We start from the raw sequence: 21,811 nt of genomic DNA on the forward strand, positions 1-21,811 counted from the left end.
TCGAGAAATATGTGATAGAGGTTTCAAAATTACATGGATCCTTATGGCGGAGAGAAAATTCAAACCGACTTTTTGATGTTTAAAAATTGGAATTTTGGGTCCGAAATTTTCACAGGGTATGGTTTTACTTGAAATCATCAATGTCTCAAGTTTTTCAAAAACTGCACTTGTACGCCTTGTCCTCCAAGCCCCTTTATGTGAGAAACGAAAGGTTTAGAGGTTAAAGTGGGCCGCAGAGCGATTTCAAATGCAAGGTCAAAATTTCATCCCAGTCAAACGGTAGGATCCAACAAAAAAATTGATTTATCGTGGAGATCATTCAGTTCACAGCAAGAAAAATTGAAGATATTTTATACCTATATAGTATGGAAAAAAAAAAAAAAAAAAAAAAAAAAAAAAAAAAAAAAAAAAAATATATGTAGTTGTGATTAGGCTTGAAATGAAAAATCAAATGCTAGCAGTAATTTGGTAAGTTCCTAAAGCGTTTAGTTACTATTTTTCAAATGTCTGGAGTCCACACTTCGACGAGCCGTGACCTTGAGTGAAATAAACTTTTTGTACCGGAACTGCACTTATTTGGTGGTCGCCTCAGGGTGGACTAGAATACATTTTTGAAATTCGCGGCAACTTTTATGAACTTCGCATTCAGTGTTGCCCAACTACCTAAAAACTGTTGTTGCCCCTTTAGCAACTCAGTTTTCTTTCTTTTCCTTCAGACGATCAGACGTCGATCTCGACGCGATCAGTCATTAGGTCCCGTGTTTCCAATTATTTTAGGGAGACGATAATTTCGCACCCTACTCGGATTACTCGGAGAGGAAAATGTGTAATGTAATATTTTGGCCGAGCGTGCGTGATTTCGAAAGTAGTCAACGGCAACACTGGCTGGCTTATTTGTAAACACGCTGGCTCATTTGCCATTTCATTTTCATTGCATATGGTTATGGTGCCATTCTTATCACTTATCAGTTGTCACTTTCTTTAAGTTTAGTTCATCTGTCTCTAATCGTACGGAATACTTTCAGGAATCATCATTATTGTTGTCTTATTACAGACATTTACTAGCTATACAAGTGATACAATACCCATCCTAGTCTTCCCTCTGTACTCTTTGCTCTGAATTTTGGATCAATTACCTGGCTCTCCAAGCTCATTAGATTGAAGTTTCACCGAGCTGGCATTCCTTTCATCTCATCTCTAGCACACTGCAGGCCAGTAGACGATCATTCCTGTCGTGAGTCTTAGCTATGGCTCAATGCACACCTCTAATCTTAAGAATCGTGGCCTCGTCAGTTTCTGTCGCTGGACAAGCTGGTAAGATCATACGAGATGTGATGAAAAAAGGGGAATTGGGCATAATAGACAAGGGTGTCAATGATTTGCAAACAGAGGCAGATCGCTCAGCACAGAATTTCATCATATCCACTCTCACCAAACAATTTCCTGGTGTAACCATCATTGGTGAAGAAGAACCATCCTGTTACGAAGCCTTGGATAATGTCACTGCTGATAGTGATACATCAGTTTTACAAGCCACTTGTCCTCCCGATTTGGTATCAGTGTCCGAGAAAGATGTTGTCATTTGGGTAGACCCTTTAGACGGAACTTCAGAATACACCAAAGGCTTACTGGATCACGTAACTGTCTTGATAGGAATAGCAGTTGGCCAGCGAGCTATCGCAGGTGTAATCCATCAACCGTTTCATAACTTCAAATTGTGTGATGAGAACAAAATAGGTCGCACTATTTGGGGCTTGCAAGGATATGGTGTGGCAGGTTTCAAGCCAATACCACCACCCCCAAACAAAAGGATCATAACCACCACAAGGTCACATTTTACCCCTGAAATACAAGAAACTTTAGATGCGATGTGTCCAGATGAATTGTTGAGAGTTGGAGGAGCAGGACACAAAGTAATACTCCTAATGGAAGGGAAAGCTCATGCTTATGTATTCGCAAGCCCTGGGTGTAAACGCTGGGATACATGTGCCCCTGAAGCAGTTCTCAGAGCAATGGGTGGGGAGTTGACCGATATGCATGGTGCAACATATGATTACAGCAAGGATACTCCACATGCCAACACTCGAGGAGTACTAGCAACGGCTTTGGCTTCTGATCATGAGTTTTATTTAAAAATGGTGCCGCAGAAGATACGAGAGCTTTTAATTTAGCATTAAATTAGTGACATCTGTTCAACCTTCCTTACTAAATTATTCACATAGCTCTGGTATGATGGTGATATAGAGCAGACGCATTGTACGTTGAGACAAAAGTCAAGTATTGTTTAGGTCATCTCTCATCAGTGGTGCCATCTGAGTGGTGCTGATTCGAAGGTAATGAGAGATTGACATTTGTCTCAACATACAAAGCGTGTGCTCTAGTAGAGGTGTTGTCAGATAAGTTGGCTTTTTTTTACATTCCGTTTGCAATTGTCCACAGGCAATTGAGGATTGATCATGCTTGCAATCAGAGTGTGGTCAATCCTCTATTGCGGTCATCCTGTTAGATGATTCCATAGTGTTTGCTTGCTAGTGGAATGGAAGCAAATACCAACTTATCTGACGACATCTCTAATAAGTTTAATTTAAACACTGCAATGTCTAATGTACAACTGAGTTCATATTTTTTAATTGAGGTTTTTGATTTCTTAATATTCATGTTATTGCCCAGTAATTAAAGACTTTTTTACTCAGCACATATAATTATTTTCATACTATTTAGTTTGATTATTTTTAAAATGATTCATTCCCTCAGTTAGGGGCAAAAATGACCACCATTTCACTGTGATGGAAAGTTGCCTTGGCAAGCAGCCTCTCTCTCCAGTTTTTTGAAAATTTTATTTTGTAAATTTCAGAGATCATTTGTGAAATAGGTAACAGTCCAATAATTTCATATGAAGAAATTTTTGGCCACACTCCGATCTTATTCGAGGTGGAACATTTTGTGACCTCCTTGTCAAATTATACAGGCTCCGTAAAATATATATAAATATACACCTAGGTTGCCAACAGTTATAAAACAAAATTTGCCATTTGTCAGTTTTGAAATATGGAAGGAGGAAAATAGAAATTACTTATGACAGTCTGAGTTTTTGAGAGAAAAATAGAGGAAATCACAATTTAAGTACAAGAATTTGCGTGAGTCAGCTGAAGTTATTTATTCAACTGCTTCCATATTGATTTTTTCAGCCCTGATTTTTATGTCCACTATCTAAGGAATTATAGATTTTGTCCCATGTATTTTACCACTGTGAAGGAATGAATTAGGTTGAGAGCTAGAACAAAGCGTTCTCTTTTTTTTTTACCTACCATTAGAATTAAATCAGTGAGAATGGAAACTTTTCAACTCGGAAAAATTGAAACAATAAAGAGAACCAGAAAACTGCATAGTAGGTAGGTGAAGAAATTACTGATTTTTAGAAGGAGCTTTGAGGTGTTGCTGTTTTGAGCACTTCTGATAGCAATTTTAAAATTTCCTTTTATGCGCAGTTGCGTTTACATAGTAAGCAATACTAAACCGTAAAAAAGTGGAATTTAAAAAAAAAACCTGAGTTGGTGGATTTTCATTCTTGCTGATTCAATTACATGAACAAAGACTAAGTATAAAGAAGTCTACCTATATTCTCCTATACCTGTACTTGATACCTAAGACTTCTTTTGTCTATGTTCCCTGAATAAATGTGTCCAATTTCGTCTGAATATATGAGCAGCAGTCCTCTTCCATGAATTTTATCAATATCCGAGGGTTGAGAGTCGAGCACGGTCAAAGAGTGTAGTCAGCCAGATGCTTCTCTTCTGTAGAGGAGCAATTGATCATTCAAAAATGGACGATAACTACAGAAAGTACCTATATTATTCGTATCGTCCTTAGGAAGTTCTAGTTGTTTAAAACTGTATGAGTAATAGTGGAAAAAATATTTACATTTCTTATGAAGATTTCTTTTGTTGACATAAGAGACAGCCTTTAAGGCATCAAAGGATGATGTTAACTGAGATAAATAAATGATAAAGGAACATACTAAATAAATTTACACAAGAAAAATCATGTTTATTGTATAATAATAAATCCATCACATTAAAACTAGAAATACTATTGGTATTCACGAGGACACATATAAATAAAAATGTATCACTCTCTCATCGATTCTTCTGCCATTAATTTATGTAAAAGCAATATTTACAAGAACATATCAGTGCAACATATATTTCTGCGTGGTTCAAAATGATCAGATAATTTTTACCATAGATGTTTCATCTCTGATTTAACAAGTTAAAAAGGGAAATCTGGTTGACAATAATATATTCATGACTTCAGTTACATTATGAATCTTTTTACAAGAGTCTAAGACTTCAGTGAAAAAACAGTAACCACGACATTGCATTGTAATTCTTTACAACAGGATTTGATTTAGGGAAAGGTCGGGTAATGAGAGACCTAGGTAACAAGAGACTTAGACCACTGTTGCCTTCTGGAATGATAAAAAGAGATGGTGAAATGGAAATTGAATTTTGGTTCATCTCTACGCTTCTTGACTTTTTTTTTTACCACTCTCGGGAATCCTCATATCCTCGACAAAAATAGTCAATGAGGAAAGTAAAATTTATTGAAAAAAAAGAAGAAGAAAGGAAGGGGAAAAAAACTTGTTGAAAAACCAATTTTAAGCTTAGGACATGTAATAGAAGCATGATAAAGAAAGTCTCTTCTTTCTCGATCCGTTACTTCTGGAGGGTAATGAGAGACCAAGCATTCTTTTTTCAGTATGTTACCGGCACTAAAACTTAACTAACTTCGATATTTCAAAAGTTTGATTAATTAATTTAAAATTCGACTGTATTCTTAGACTTAAATACTGGTTACCTATTATGTAAATCCTCACATTCCAAGTACCTTTTTGCAATTTTTGAATCATTTTTGTTGGAAAAATAAAAGTTTTTAAAACTCCATCTGCATTGATTTTGTTCCCTCTACAGAGTCGAAATTGGATCACTCATAACTCAACCTATTTTCAAGATATCTACCTAAAATTTTGCACAAGAGCATAATTCAATCAGTACTTGCACTGCAATACCTTCCCCGACTTTTCCTAAGCAGCACATGGGTATTGAAGGTCGTGTCTCTCACCACCCACCGAGACCATCAAAGACCCAAAAAATTGAAAGAAAAAAAAAAAGTACAAAAATTTCAGGTCTGTTCAATTTTATATCTATCATCCAAATTTTAGGAATCCATTACTAAACGATAACTGTGATGTACAGGGTGATCTAAAAGTCCCGTACCACCCTTGTAACCCCCAGGTTCTGGACCCGTTTCAGGGTGGTCCCTTAAATATTTTTTTTTTTTTTTGGGGGGGGGGGGGGTTTCCAAAAATCGTCTCTTTTAACCTAGAAGCACTCGGAAAATTTACAATCATCCTTAATTTATTTAAAAGTTACAGGAGTGATGCCAGATACTGTTAATGGGAGACTTATACATCACCCTGTAAGTACCCCTTTTTGGGTTGTCTAGGTGTGATTAGGAGGCTTTCAAACAGGAGGTCAGGCCTCTTTGATTCCCCGTTTTGTCTCTAATCGCCCGACTTTCCCCTTTTGAAATTTTAAAAGAATCATCTTGCACAACAATCCTTGACTAGAAAACTTCAGAGAGTAAAAATTGGTTGGTCTTTTTTTCAGAAATTAAATACTGCAATACCTACAAAACTATGAAATAGCTTTAATTTACACAAATTTTCAATTGGCTGCATTGCGCAAAAAGAAAGTATTACTTTCGGTTCATCTATGAAAGCATGTATCTGCATAAAGAAACTAATGGCACATATGTTATTTCTACTATGAAAGAAAAGAGTTTTTTCCTTTTTACGAAATACAGCCCGAAGTTCAATCAAGATCATTGAAAAGGAGGTTAAAATTATCTGGGATTAAATTTTCACACTTCCAAAATATATTCCCTTGATAGGGTGTCCGCAATCTTAAGATTTCTCAGCTTCAAACATAACACAATGAAAGTGTATTGGCTATTAGAACAATGGTAGTAAAGTGGCTTATTAAAAATATTAGTTGTTAAAACATCAACAAATGCGATGACTGGATACAAATAATTTTTTGGGGCAGTTGGACAAATTTAGACTTCTTCCACTTGTTGGCAGAGATGCAAGAAATTTGAAGATCCAGCAAAATCTAGAATCTATTTAAAGTCGTTGATTCAGACCATCCACAAGAAAAGGGGCCTTAGTTCTTGATGGAAAAATTGTCAAAGATGCAGTTTTTGTTGATTTGGAAGGATGAAAAGATCAGATTGTGAGATTTCTATGGAGAGCTCTTTCTAGTGTGCAAAAAGAAGTTGATAGGGGTTTCATCCATTTTTGTGCCAAACAAGGACATGGGGTTCTATTGTAGTCGAGTAATTTCGTGACCTGAACAGAGCAAACTATAAATTCGAATTGCGTTTCTTTGTGAAACAAACATTTTTTAACCATAAGCTTCAACAGGGTGTCTAACTTTTTTGTCATTTTGGGAAATCCTGATTTTTCCTGATTTTTGACTGCTAAATCCTGATTTCAAAATTTTTCCAAATCCTGATTTTTTGTGGAGAAAAATTAAAATTTCTGCATAAGCGTATGCAAAAGCATATAAAAAAATCCGATCAGACAGCCGACTTTTCTCAAATCCTGATTTTACGACCGATTTTTCCTCAAATCCGATTAACCTCAAGCCCTGATAGAATCGGGAAAATCCTGATGCTAGACACCCTGTTCAAGCCACCATGACTCTGCCTAATGTGAAAATTTTGGGCACTTTTTGTTGCAAAATTTTCATAGATGCTTCAATAGAGATAAGTTTGTTAAGAATTAATGTGAACTGAGGTCCCTTTTCCCATGAACATTTGTTACCATAAGATTTAACATACAGTTTTTCTACAAAGAACTCACTTTTGCCAGGAAAATTCAATGCCCGGTTTTTTCACTTCTACATTCTACTTTTTCTGGATCTGCAGATACCCTGCAAAAGCATGGGGACAGTAAGATCCCAAAACCATTTACCTTGCATTGCAAACTTCCAGTCATATTTCATTTTTTAGGTGGAGAGCCATTGAAAACTCATGATTCTTATTCTCTGTGAGAAGAATCTTGCGGGGAAAATTTCAGAGCATGATGTTAATTTGCTTTTCAAGTCAGGCAAAATCAAGACCAATCTACACAGATCAGTCCTTCCCGAGGACGAGTTGTGGAACTCTACTGCGCAGTGGCGTAGTATTGAGTGCAATGCATTTCTTATGGAAGCAGCCGATGTGATGTAGTATTGAGTGCTGCCGAGTTATGGCCGGGCGCGGAAGATTTTAAAAAGATGCTCAATGACTGACCTGTGTAAATTGGTCTTTGGCAAAATGAAACCAGAGAGTAGATTTTGAAACACTGCAATTAATTGCATCGCAATCATTTTGGAATTTCACTGTCAACATGTTACATTCCAGTCCAACTTGTACAGCTAAATTACGTATCCATAAATTGTTGATTACATTTTTCAAAATTTCTTGGGTGATATCAGGAAAAATTCAACAATGTTTTTTCTCCTGCATTATTTGTCATTATCAAAACATAACCTTGGAAATCATGATGAATTGATACTTCCTGAGGATGATAAGTTTTTCGGCAGGACTAGGTATAAAGTAAATTATTATAACTATGCTGAGTTAGCCATAAAAGGAAAAGTTACAAATATACTAGAAAATCCGAAAAGCAAAAATTAGGAGGCAACTTTTTTTTAAGATCTTGCATCAATACTGCACAAAAATGAAAGCTAGAAAAAAAACACAAGGATGGACCACTTGCACGGAGTCTGTTCAATGCAAGCTAAGCTCTGAATAATACAATGAAAATTATTTCGAAAAATTCATTACAGATTCTCAGAGATGGTTAATTTCTGGTGCATCATAAAATTTCATTTTCTACGCAAAAGCCACTTAATAACATAAGAAAATTAAAACTTAGTATTTAAAAAGGAAAAAATAAGAGGAACAGAGGAGAATCCTCCCTCTACACAGAAACTTGAGTGTGGCCAATCTAAATATAATCAACGTTCAGAAGACATTAAAACCCGACAGTGATTATTGGAGACTGATTTTTGAACTTTCTTTAGTATTTCTTCTGTAGTAGTTGACAGTGAATTATATGCAGGAGATTCTAATCCTTCTCCACATTTCTTTTCAATGAAACACAGTTTGCACAAAGACCTTGCCTCAATTGGAAGAGGGAAATTCTTCAAAGAAGAGAGAGGTGTGGGGGGGATTTGTGTCTAGGGAAATTGAATGTCAAATCACTGGACCCTCGAGGGGGGAGGAAAAAAGATTTTGTGAGGGAGGATTTTCAGTTTCAGGATTGGAGGCCAAATGAGACAATATGATGTACCATTCTCAAGGTCAAAATTAGCCCATTCCTGGATGAGAATAAAAAAGTTTATTGTGAGGAGAAGTGAAAGAAACAAAAGATTCTTCCTCAGCAGCAAGTTTGATATTGCAATTGCAGCGCATGGTACAGAACTCAACAAGCAGTTGAAAGCATGACACATTCAACAATTTTTTTTCCACCATTGTTAGGATTGTAAAAATACTACAGGACACTCTCTAAAAGATGAACGAAAATGATGAAAACCATTGAGATAAGCAAGGTGTAAATCATTGAAGACAACTTCAAAAATCATCCTTGAGAAAAAAAATTGCAAGTTCAAAAATTAACGTTAGCTTACGTGCCTCATAAGCAAAAATGTATCTATCATAAAAAAGGTTCGGGAGTCCAGAATTCCATGACCAGAACTTCCTTACATTCATTGTATTGAATCATATTAACTTAATCTGCAGGTTGGTCGGAATAGACAAAAGGAATAGACGAAAATAATTCTCACATGCTCTGGCGAAAGCACATTTTTCAAAACCACTTTTAACCACACTTATATCATAGAGAAAATACAGAGGGTATTGGCAAGCTGAAAAATGCACTTTTTTACTCACAGCTAAAAATGAAGCCGCCCTTCTAATTGGTTAATGGTATCGCGGGAAAACTGAGCCCTTTTTGAAATTTAAAAGGGAGCGGGAAAGGTTGTGAAGTTGTAAGGTTCTCACTTATTTTGGCTCTAAAAACTCGTAACTATTGCCTTTTTATGTTTCAATATGTTTTTCTACCAATGATTGACTGTAACTGAAAATAATTCGTAAGTTAAAAATATATATTTCATATACTTAATAACAACTTTTATCTTGACTCGTCCTGTTTTGAAGGTATAACCATGATAGATTACGTTCTGTACGTCATAAAAGCAGCAATTGGAGGGTCATGGTAACTAATGTTCAAATATATGACTTTCATATTAGATTCGGTGGTGATGTAGGTCTTTAAACAGGTTCCATATCATAATGAAATGTAGGTACTTTTTTTGAACAGCGCGCCAGTCCGTGTACTTTTCTACGTCAAAGCTAATTTTCAAGATGGCTACCTTGCCAGCACCTTCCGTATTTTCTCTATGCTCTTATATGCATTTTGGAAATCCTGAACATTACAACAACACATTTGACCCAAAATTTATAGGGTCAAGCTTAAAGCAAGGTAATACTGCATTAATTAAAATCGAGCGAATGTTCAATCCCAGCTGATAAAATAAAATTGAAAAGCCTTAGAGTCGAACAATTTTACGATAAAAATGTCTGCAACAGTTAAAGAGTTGCAGAGAGGAGTAAACAATCATTTTTTTGACAATCAGAAACTTAAAATTTCTTGAGGCACATCAATTCTATAAGAAGTGTCCCAAAATTAAGTGGACTCATGCTTAAATTTGAAAACTGAGCCAATTAGGAATCTGATCTCAATCCTATTTGAGAAATTAATTAATTTTTAAGCAAGCCACCAAGATCTGAAGAAGAAGTGTCAGAGTAACAGCATCTTTGGAATAGGGTAAACATGCAATTGAATACATTTTTGGGGGGGAACTGTACAATTTCTCATTTGTCTTTTGAAGGTTCCTGACGAAACTTCCCTGAGTCAACTCTGTCAATAGCTGCAACTGTCACAAAAGATTCCAAGGAGCAAGATAAACTGAACAGTTTTTACGACAAACCAGAGGCAATTTTGCAATTTTAATTAGGTGTTTATTACTTTGATATGCAGAGATCATTGTTGATAAGTTCTTGGCCATTTATTAATTGGACAGTTATAATTGGCCAGTTTTCAAAATACAGCATTAGTATATAAATTTCAAGGACACCTAACATTTCAGAAATTACAACCATCTTAAGAAAAATTAGAACAGTATCATTCAAAAAAAAGGCGGGTGATGGGATTGGGGTCCCATCAATAACAAATTATTAGGCCTTCTGAAGGTCTATCACTTCCTAAAACAAAATAATGGGGAATGAAAACTTCAGAATCCCTTAAAAATTAATTAAAGGGGGAAAAAGCACAAAAATTGCAGCAGCATTCAATGTGTGTCACGACGACCTTGGTGTTAAAATTACCTACATGTAAAATTATACAGTTCATCTGTACCACCAAATCGACGGCCGAAGTGCAAAACCACATACCTCCGTTTGCGATATTGTAGACTTACTGTCATGCTCTATTTTTTCTTTGGAAAACCAGTCACGTAAATTCTTTAAAACTTCCTCAATTTTTCTTCTCTATCAGCAATATTCAGTATAAATTTCAAGCATGAAGTTAGCTTGTTTATCCTCCAAAAAAAAAAAAGGAGAAATGAAATATCTAAACACCGCAATGGAGATACGTGGTTTTGCACTTTGGCCATCAAAATTTAACTGGGTGGAAGGGCCTTCTCACGGAATGCAAGAAAACAGCATAAATTGATACTACATTACTGCTCCCTCTGTAGACCAAAATTGGTAACTATGATTACCCAAACAGAGGCAACCCTTAGGAAAACATTGTCATACTTGCTGACGTAAATTAGCCGCAGCAGCGTTTTCTAAGAGCATTGGCAAAAACTTTGGACAACCTTATTATCAAATGAGATGAGCAGTTCAATTTTCTGCGACTAGGTTGCACTTTGATTCTTTCCATGGAAACATTTCTTCAATGTTGCGGTAGAAATAGTTTTTTCCTTGGCCAAGTTATCATGACCTTCCTGTCACGTTACTGATTTCTGGCCAGACCACTACATTAAAATTACCGATGCCTAGGCATCTAAGGTTGACAGAGAACATTTCCAGAACGGTTAGGAAAAGTTACCACAGAAAGCTGCAGGCGCAAGGTGCTTACAGGCACAAAGTAGTCATCAGCACAAGGCAATGATATTGTGAAAATCTTATAAGAGCCATTCAAGGGCAAGAGATAAAAACATTACCGCAGAAATGGTGGCATGGATATCAGAGCCTTTCCACTGTGTTACAGACTTATTGCCACATCATCAGAGTGACAAATCCAACATGTAGAGGCATCAAAGTTTTGAAGAAAGGTTTCTGTAGTAGCCTTTCCTACAACCTCACCTCATTTCTGTGGCAAGGTTACTTCAACGTTACCGTAAGGTTTCTGTTCTTTTTATTTGGGTAAACAACATCTTGAGCAGCCATAAACTTGAGTTTACATTACACCATGAAGATTTCAAATGATAAGAAAATATAATAGAGCACTCAAAAACATATAAAAACAAACATGGTAAGATGATAATCCACATTTAGCAGGCTGCAGTTTCAGAAATTGGATTTTCTGTGATTCTAATGGACCAAGGAGCACTTCTTACACTGTCCAGCGATCGAGAAGTTTTGACCGACATGACTATGAATGCTAAAAAACAAATAAAAAAAATCATAAATTTTAAACTTCCGAAATTGCAATCTAAAAGTATCTAAAGGGAGAAATTTAATAGAGTTTACATCAAATTTGAGAGCTAAGAAAAACCGACAGAGAAAGTAAAGAGATAAACACAATAATTTTACGCTTTTTTCTTCTTGAATAATCAAGACTAGGTAGGTACTGGGTAAAACATGATACGAACACTTTGTTATTTTTGTTAAAAGTACCCATTTTAGGTATCTTTTTTCATCAAGATCAATGTTAAGATTATATGACTGTTATATAATTATTGTATAAAGCAATGTATAACTGATATATAAACCAGAAATACATTTCATTGTTTCTTACGTACTGCATTATTTCATTTTGGAAATCCCATTTTCAGGACAGTTCTTTTATGACAGAAACCAGGGACATTTAAATATCATTTCTGTACTGTTTATGTAACAACCATATTCCTCATTATATAACAAGATATTTAAAAACGGGTACTTATAACAAAAATCTACTATTTTCGTTGTACAGTCGTTGTGCATCTGTTATATAAATCGGTATTTATATAACCTCTATTTTTTTTTAAATTTCCTTTAAAAAATAAAAATTGAACTCTGCTACTAGGGAGACTACAATTGGGCAGGGATTGCATTGGTCTTGAAAAATAATGAATTCTTTACAAGCGATTCAGGAGGAGTTAGGTTCCAAGAAAGCTACATAACTTTGCATTATTGCAAGCGATAGGAAAAATAGGTAGGTACAATTAAAGATGAGCCAAGGAACAGTTTCACTAACTTGCACAAGATAATAATTACTGAGCAGTGTTCAAAAGACAGATAGGTAAAGATTTAAATACATGCTTGCTACTGCTAAGTAAAAGAATAAAACAATAATTTAAAAAAATGAATGTCTATTTTTTCATTTTGAAGCTATCTTCTCTATCCGATCACTCGACTTTAGTAGCACTTCGCACCTAGGTTTATATTTCTGTAGAATTAACCGAATTATCTAATGGTGTTTGACAGTCAAGCTTGCACAGATTTTCATCATGAAAGGCCATTATTCATAAGCTCCATTAAAATTTGACAACTCTGATGGTTTCACTTTAATTTTTATTGAATTTTTACACTCAGCAATTGTTTGAGAATTTGTTCGAGTTTCTATAAGATCCGTCACTTTTCTAAACGTTATAAGGTAAGTATACAAAAATTTGTTAGAGGTTAAAGGAGCCTTCATCGACTTGATTGTTATTGATTACCTATTGAACGTTCACCATGTTAGTAGTGTACGCCCTTTCCCGTCGTTTTGCATCGTGTATGTTACTAATGTATCCAATGGTAAAGGCCCGCATTACTCCATCGGAATCGGCGCCATTTTTCGTGGCGGGAAGCAATACCTGGTTTCTCAATTTTTTTTACGTATCATTTCTACCTTTTTTCTCCTATTTTGTCCACTTCATGTAATGCCTGTAGGCTTGTCTTTGAGAAATTAATATCTTTACGTTTTAAAACTCTGCAACGTACTTTTATTTAATGACTCTTTCAAGGATCGTTCAAATTTTTTGTCATCGTAGTTCTAGAAAAATCTTTGGGTACAAAGTATCCCTTCACTAATAACCCCTATATTTTACTCTATGATGACAAGACATTTCTTGTATATATGTATGTTTCCTAGGTTACGCTCCACGTTTAGTTCAACAGCGTCTTGCAGCGCTCTCTTCCGTCTGCGCAAAACCACTTTTACATATTGACGAGGTGCTACGGTGAACACTCTCCAACGTCTTAACGTTGGAACCGTCGTCTTGTTTTAATATTATGCAAGGTTCGAAAAAAATATGGCAAAAAAAAAAACAAAAAACAAAGCAACTGATTACACCTGGACTATCAGCAATATTCAACATGAACGGTAAAAAATTTGCACTAAGCTAAACGAGGAAACATGACAAAGTGACTCATACAAAAGCTTAGATACATTTAGGCGCACCAGAGGGGGGGGGGACTGACAAAAAGAGTAAATAAATTGGACAGTTTGGAAGGGAAGAAACTATCCTAACTTCAAAATATTCCTCAACAATATTATTTCATGAGAGGGTCATATGACCGAAAAAAATCTAGAGACGTCATCTAAGAAATGAGAGTAAGAGATTGAACAAAGATGTACAAATACATGGCAGAGACAGTACAGAGTTCTTCTTCTTTCAGCGATAAATCTGGGATTGGAATTTTTGATCATACAGAATTGAACTCAGTACAATAGATTAATTTTATGAAGAATAACGAACTGACAATGATATGAAAATAAAAAGCAGGAATTACAGTTAAAAGAGGGTGTTAAAATAACTTACAGAAGAGTGCAATAACTAAGTGTGAGAAGAATTTCACTGGAAAATTATTGAAATGTAGGAAGGTTAAATGATATTAGTGGCAACCAAACGAAAGGAAAGTAATAGATTTTTTTCAGTAAATAAATAAAAAGAAAAAAAACCAACGTGGCTGGGTTCAAGGGCCATTGAACCAATAGTTTCAACACATGGGTTACCGACTGAATTTATTTATTCAATTGCTTCAAAGTTGGTTCATCAAAGTACTATTCATTATTGTATTAGTCTTCATTATAGCAACTTGAGCCTTCTCAACTTGTGCTCTGATAGCAGTTTAAATGACAATTAAGAAAAGCAAGACATAAGTAACAGGAGTCGGATGAAGAAGTTATGCTTCACTTAAAAGACCAGATATCTAAGAAGAAAAATAAGCTATTTAAGTGCTCCAAAAGTCCAACAAGAGAATAAGAGGGTAAAAGAGGGATCTCCATTTTGGAAGGAAATAAACTTTAGCTGATGGGCAAATCTGGAGAAAGGGCCCAAATTACAAGTGTACCTTGTAGGTTAAAGACCGTACACGAAGAGAAATCCTTCGGCAAATCCTCCAAACTTCCTGACCTATGACCTTCTGAAGTCTTCAATATTCATAACCGAGAAGTTTAGGCTTAAACGCCAAGGGCTAGTTGGCAACTAAGCCTCCAAATTTTGCTGCATTGTTAAAAACATGGAAGCAACCGATTCTTCATCATTAAGTGCTGAAGTTTTTGGGAGAGCGTAGCACACAAAGATTGGTGGTTATGCCGAAAGATTTCTCTCCGTGTAAGCGAAAAATTTATGGAGAGAGCACGAAGAAAAGATTTTCCTTATCACTTTATGTTGATCAGTACGATGAGCTTCTTTGGTAATTTTTGACTCTTGCATTTTTGAAAAATAGGGAATGAATTTAGTTTTATGAATTTTCTCAGATTTTTTTTGAACGATATTGACCCCTGGAAAACCAGTTAAAAATTACACTGTTTGAGCTCTCATTTTAACTTGCGTAACTGAGGAAGTCAAGATGGCTTTTACTTCCTAAATGGCTGAGTGGTGCATCTGCTGCTCGGACCAAGAACCACAGCAGAGGCACCACATGGACAGAAGTGTTCGGCTTTCTTGAAAATGCGCATTCAAATAGGAGTTCTAAATACGCAACTTCCAACTCCTTTTACAAAGGTTAATGTAATTTTTAAACAATATCAGGAAAAATTCCTGTCAACTAATTGTTCCTGTCAACACTCATTTCGTGTGTCCACGTGTGTACAGTGTCCACAACGTTGACTGATTGTACTTGTCCCATTTACGATGCTGGAGTTTATTTTTTGTAAGGCTTTGTTGAAAACGGAGAAAAAAATTAAAAGGAACAGGCCTGGAGTGAATGTACCTGCATTCATTGGGCAGTTGTAAAAATTGCTTACAAGCCAAAACTTCGTTTTAAGAAAAATGCATTCGAAGTTTCAAATTGTCGATAACTTGTCGCGTTTTTGAGAGATAAATGAGGTTTCAAAGTTCTCCAGTTAGGGTTCTTGTCGAAAATGAATGGCATGAAGATTTAAATATTATTTGTATTTGTATAAAAAAGTGTTTTTGCCCTAGGGCCATTTTTGCAGCTGCCTTATACATTCATCATTTGCAGAGTTTTACTCTTTCCTGACTTTGAGGGGAAAATGTGTCCCACCAATAATGTCCCTTTAATTAAGTGTTCCTTTTAGATAAAACAATGAAAAATCAATTTCAGATACTACAAGAGCAACAGCATGCAAAATTCTTGCTACCCCGATACTTAATTTGAATGCAGAGTTTGAATGCAGTTATACAAATTTTAATATTAATATTATAAGTTGTGCATCTGTCCTAAAACGATGAAAAGCCCCTAACCTCAACACCATATATGTACTAAGAACAGGATGAAATTATACCAAACATTTCTGACAGTGGCTTGCAGAAAGTAAAATAAATCATCATACACCGAGAAAAATTTTCTGATTAAGATAACATTTTGTTTGAGAAATGCAGGCAAAATAATAAATTTTTCATTTCATTTAAGCAAAATTTTCTGATTTATAAAAAATTTTCCAAAATAGTGCGATCAGCAACAAAATTTTGCTGTATAGAAAAACGGTGATTCAATGTGGAAAAATTTTTTTGGTCTCCTCAATACTATGCTTCGGAAAATTTACTTCTTTTAGAATTATAATTTGGTAGAATCTTTCAGATCTACCAAATTTATTTTCAAGAATTCCATTTCAGAGCTCAATTTCCCATTCACTCCTTCAATTACATTTTAAAATATTATTTCTGTTGCACTTCTATTTCTTTTAAAGACTGTCATCAAATTAACCAGATATTCAGATTCATGAGTTGATTTTCCTTTTCATCAGCGGTATCATATCGATGGCTAAGGAACAGAGCAATACTGCCTACCTGCAAATTGACGATTTTGCAGGACGAAGAGAAAACTTCGCCACTTTTGTAATTTTAAGGTTGGATTTGCCATTATCTTTATACATTAAGTACAGAGTCATTGTAGCTCTCCCATGCTAAATTGGAAAAAAATAAAAACATCAGTTTGTCTTTTTTAACTTCAAAATATGCAGCAAAATCGCTGACTCATTTTCGCCAAAATTTTCAGTTGGACGGTATTGCTTCTTAGCCCTTGTTATATTCTTTAAGTCATATGATGAAACAATAATTGACAACATGGACATAAAATATGAAAAGCAAAACAAAAAACAAGCAGCACTTACGCGGCGCAAGCTGCATGAACAGACTACTTCAGTGCCATCTAGCAACATTTACCTTCAGCCGATGTTGAATTAGTTATCTTCGGTCTTCCTAGTTTCACAGCTGAACCAAAAAAAATTACAAAATTATATTCATTGAGACAGAAAATTCTGGGAACCAAAAAAAAAGGGGGGGGGGAGGGATCTGTTGAAGTGATGACAAAATAAAATTGACTTAAAGAATTCAATTTGAAATGGCCCATAAAATTCACTCTCTTCTTACAGATGTAAAGAGAGCCTGCAATAAACTATTCTTTCTCAAAACCTGCACGACTTGACTCTCTCCATGATAGGTTTTGATTGGGCAGTGGCAAGAAATTTTTACAGGGTTATGGTGTCGTTTGTACTGTGTAAAATTTCCTGGAAAAAAACCAGAAAGTTAATAAAATAGTTCAAAAAAGCATATCTGAGGGGAGAAAATCTAATCAAAATCCGACCCATTAAAAGCCGACATTCGAGTTGACATAGCAAGGCGAAGCCAGAGACTGAGTTAAGTCAATCAGCAAACCCTGTTTTCCCCCGCCTAACCACATCATCAAAGTCCACATAAAATGTCATTTCAAACTGGTCCCATTTTAGGCACCTTCTAAATGCGGTTTCTTTGCAATTTAGAGCTTTTGAAAAAATTCCTGGAAGCTCAGTTTTCTCCTTTCTTTAAAAAAATGAATTGAAAAAAAAAAAATTGGTGGCCCTGACCCATTCTTATTATGAAAATAAGACGGACAATCAGAAAAAATATTTCAATAAAAATTCTATTGTGCGGAGGCATCCAAATTATTTTTCAGTGGAGAAAACGAACAAACGTTTACACACGTTTCATAGGCAGGGTGATAAACAAGATACAAATCAGTGGTGCGAGCAGTTTCCTCGGTATAGTTCCAGTTCTAATGCGTACTATGCATGTTAAATGTGAATAAAAGATGCCGTACTATATCTATTCTTTTTCATGAAGTTTTGAAAAATTAGCGTTGGCTATCCATGGAATAGAATTTTCAAGTTAAAGTGATTAATTACCACTCCTACTTGAGAAAGGCTACCATGATGGCCAAAATGCGATAATCTTAGAGGAGGCTAGTCGTGGTTGATATTATGGGGATGTGGCAAAAAACTATTATTCAAAAAGGCTGATTGAGTATAGATATGGCACAAATCTTCGGTTTTATTGAACTGTGTTCTTATTTTATAACCCTTCACCTACCCTTCGAACAAAAAAAAAAAAAATTTAAAAAAATTCTGTTGGCAAAGTTTATTTGAAAGTCATAGTATTGTCCATGCGGGGAAATTTGAATCCCCTCAGGCAAAACATTCAGTGTCAGTCTGGTTCGAAAATTCTTGGGGTGCTAAGCTGTTTTCAGTGGCCCCTTCACTCAGATGCCCCCCCCCCCCCCAACAACTAAAAGTTCTCCTTTATGTGGGTTTTCCAAGTTTTGAGGGGCCCTTACAAGAGTCCTGCCAGAACCCTTTAAGCCAGCCGTCAGAATTTTTGAGGTAGTGGAGCACCGTAGCACCCTTGGCTAGACGGCCCCTGAAAACATTTCATTTAAAGAATTTTCCAGTTTAGAGAGGGTTCTGAACATTTACACTTTAAATTGGACATTTTCCAGTTGGCATAGTTACTAAAAAAATTGCTAAGTCAGTCTTCTACACTTAGATAGATGTAATACCTATTTGCTGCAGTCTATTGCAATGGATTCAAACCATTGAATTGAAAGAAACGAAAAAATAACCATTTCAGCACCGAAGATATGAAATTCTTGAAATTTAAGTTACATACATATATGTTTTTGCGAAATTTCCTTTGAAGAGGAATTCTGATGAAGTGATGAAGCTGTTGGCATCCAGTATGGTGTATGATACATGAATGTGTATAGAACATTTTTTAAGGTGAAAATATTGCTAATCAAAATAATTTACATCAGGGCTAAACCCATTCATCTTAGAGTTGGTGAAAATAAATACAAAGAAATCGATTGATTCTATTCATATTTTACAGAGATAAGTTATAGAGGAACAAATCAAGTCTTTCAGATTGGATACTGTTACTAATGACAGAGATGAAATGAATGGAAAAAGAAAAAGACGACACACATGCACTGAGGAAACTGGAATGAATGATACATACCATTGTCTTAGGCCTCAAAGAAAGTATGGGGGATAAAAGAGAAAAAATCAAGAGTGTCACTTTCTAAACTTGCATAAACAGACAAAGGTCTGAGTTTTTATTTTCCCTTTCGAGAAACAACTGGCAGGGTCTGTCTCTATGTTAGGCCAACAGGTCATAGAATCTTTTTGCAATTGCTGCAAAGATGTAATGACTCAGTTATGGAAACTTTATTCTCTCTTCCTAGTGCTCAAGCAGCTTGGTATTGTCATACATATATAAAAAGCTCCGTTGTCGGGAAAGAGTAGGCATTTGATTGTTGTGCCGTTTACTTTGGGGATTCTTACGCTCCTGCTCTCCTCACTAACACAACCCAGCTCTCTATTTTTCAGACTCTCCCAGTCATATTTCTAGATTAAAAGTTCTACTGTCATCAGGAATGGTGGTGCAATGGTACCGACTGCTGGGCTGTGAATGTTTATGACATTTTTTACAATAGTGTCGGGCAAGTTGAAAATGTGCAAAATTATTGGGAAGAATCACAGAAAAAATGTCCAAATTTTTTAATAAATACCCTGATTTCCCTGACCTAATGGAATTCCCTGACGTTTGATTTCCTAGACCTGCAGACACCCTAGATAAAGAGATATCTTAAAGATATTTTAATTTTGTGAAAAGATAATGCAAATAATGAAAAATAAGACAAGCTTTTACATTTTTGGCAATAAATGGCACAAATTAATAAACCGAACCCATCACAACCTAACCTGACTGACCTACAAGGATCAAAGTATGAGGTTAGCATTGGGTTTTCATGTTACAAATGTTAGTAACCAAAGAGGATCCCTTCTGATTTGCATAAGACAATCAAACTAATGTGCGCCCAACTAAGAGCTACGATAAGTTCCTTGTGGATTTTAAAATGGATTTCCGAGTTATCAGTGTGTCACTTCAAACCTAACCAAAATATTTGCCAACTTATGCATTGACACTGTTGGTAATAAAACCAAGTGAAAGTTTAAGCTTCAGTTGCTTTGACTTCACCCAGGAATGGACTAATTTCGTTTACACAGATGAACAGAGATGAGTAGTGAAAAAATGATCATAAAATTTGAAAATGGTTTAGATGGATAAGAATTATTAACAGTATAATTCTTTCTTACCATATCCTAAGCCTTGCAAGAATAGTCTCAGTGCTTCACACACTTTGTTTGGTTGTTCTTCAAGAACCATGCCGCAGTCGGAGATCTGAAAATTTTTAGGGAAAGAGAACCACATTATTGGTCATAATACTGAATAGTACCGAATAATAAAGAGGAAAGTCAAAATATATTTATAGGTATGAGGATTTCTCTTGAATATTTTTTTCTTCCGAACTCAGCAAAAGTTTAATTTACGCTGTATTTAAGTGTCATAAAAGCTTGCTAAGTTGTTTCCTATGCAAGCCAGAAACCCGTTTAAGTTGTCTGATTTGCCTGAGGTTAAGATAACTATGAATTACGTAATGCAGAACCCACTTATGTCAGCAAAATTCTTGGATCCTGACTTGGAATTATTATGAGTCATAGGAGACCAACAATATTCTAGCCCTAAAATTGGTGGTTTTCTACTGAAAATGTGTACTTCAAAAATACAGACTTACTTTCATCCATGATGAATTGGAAGGATCCAATCTGGAGTTCAAAGTGACTGTGTCATTAACATGTGGACTTAAAGAACCTGTTATATTCATGACAGGCATTGATAAAGTCGGCGATCCACCACCTTCCTTACGGCGATTTGGGTCAGGATCTCTTTCGATATTTAGATCCGTACGGCGTATGTAACTATCTATGAATAAAGCAAGATTTCCAGGATTCACACACCGCTCAAAATAATTTCGATAAACTTGAACTAGGTCATGATTTCTCTCTTCTGTGCCCTGCAAAATACCAAAAAAAAAAAAAAAAAATTAGTAATAAGAATGCACTATCATTATAAATTGATTTCTAAGTGAAGGGGAAAAAATTAAATTGAATAAACTGTGCAATGGAGATGCCATTTTATAACCTCTGGGCATCTCTTTTTGGAAAATTCTCAACTCTATTATTGCAACAAAGTCTTGGATGAGGTTGGCGTTTCCTGCGCCTTTGATATGCAGAATAATTTACTTCCCTTCAAAAAACACATGAAAAAGGTAATCTTAAAAAAATAGTTTGTATGGAAACTGTAGAAAGATATGCCCAAAAAAAAAAAAAAAAAAAAAATTGAGGTAATTTTCGGCACTACCGGCTAAAAATACGTCAAATTGTCAATTTCTACTATTGCACCATTTGACCCCAAAAGGTGTGTCCCTAAGTCACTTGGCATGCATTGGGAAACTAACATTTTTTCAATTATGGTTTATTTTCGAACAGGTGGCCTTTCAGGCCAGCAAACTGGTGCAAGCTGCACCATCCCTCTCCTTGTAAGAAGGGGCTTCACCCTCTTACAGATAGTTATGAACAATTGTAATCCAAACAGTTACAAAGATTGAGTTCAATAAACTTCCCCTGTATAGACAAAATAAATAAATAGATAAAATAAATAAATAAAGAAAGAAAGAAAAAAAACAGGAGAAAAAGAAGAGAAGAAGGAGGCAACAGCTAAATACCCTTCCAAAATGATGCCACATGAGATAATCAAGAACCCCTTGCGTCATTCCTTTTGACCTAAGGTATCTTGCATTTAGCTTCTGATAGCCCCACTCTATCCATCCAGCAGCCGTTGAGACAACATTTATCAAACAAAGGGCTTCAACCTGAAAAGAA

At 35.5% G+C, this 21,811-nt stretch overlaps 2 protein-coding genes across 7 annotated transcripts in view; one reads left to right on the plus strand and one right to left on the minus strand.

The window, feature by feature from the left end:
• Positions 1 to 813: 813 nt before the first annotated feature.
• LOC109039180 (3'(2'),5'-bisphosphate nucleotidase 1) lies at positions 814 to 4,941 on the plus strand. The gene has a single exon (XM_019054567.2). The coding sequence runs from the start codon at positions 1,248 to 1,250 to the stop codon at positions 2,169 to 2,171; it is 924 nt and encodes a 307-aa protein (XP_018910112.2). The 5' UTR covers positions 814 to 1,247; the 3' UTR covers positions 2,172 to 4,941.
• MESK2 (misexpression suppressor of KSR 2) overlaps positions 4,027 to 21,811 on the minus strand; it is a 51,146-nt gene continuing 33,361 nt past the window's right edge. For 5 of the 6 annotated variants that reach the window (XM_019054540.2, XM_019054556.2, XM_019054548.2 and 2 more), the window contains 5 exons: positions 21,655 to 21,801; positions 20,665 to 20,943; positions 20,186 to 20,270; positions 16,938 to 16,985; positions 4,027 to 11,779 (listed from right to left, as the gene is read on the minus strand). In XM_019054540.2, the coding sequence (XP_018910085.2) occupies positions 11,670 to 11,779; positions 16,938 to 16,985; positions 20,186 to 20,270; positions 20,665 to 20,943; positions 21,655 to 21,801 (669 nt within the window). In that variant the 3' untranslated portion in view covers positions 4,027 to 11,669. Of the gene's footprint in view, positions 11,780 to 16,885; positions 16,986 to 20,185; positions 20,271 to 20,664; positions 20,944 to 21,654; positions 21,802 to 21,811 lie in introns of all 6 variants that reach the window. The other variant, XM_019054532.2, reaches the window with a different exon arrangement.

This window comes from Bemisia tabaci, chromosome 1 (genome assembly GCF_918797505.1).
Source record: "Bemisia tabaci chromosome 1, PGI_BMITA_v3".
NCBI classification, from domain to species: domain Eukaryota; kingdom Metazoa; phylum Arthropoda; class Insecta; order Hemiptera; family Aleyrodidae; genus Bemisia; species Bemisia tabaci.

What these genes read in the sequence shown, in the direction of transcription:
- LOC109039180 (XM_019054567.2), top strand. Translation starts at nt 1,248, where the DNA reads ATGGCTCAATGCACACCTCTAATCTTAAGAATCGTGGCCTCGTCAGTT.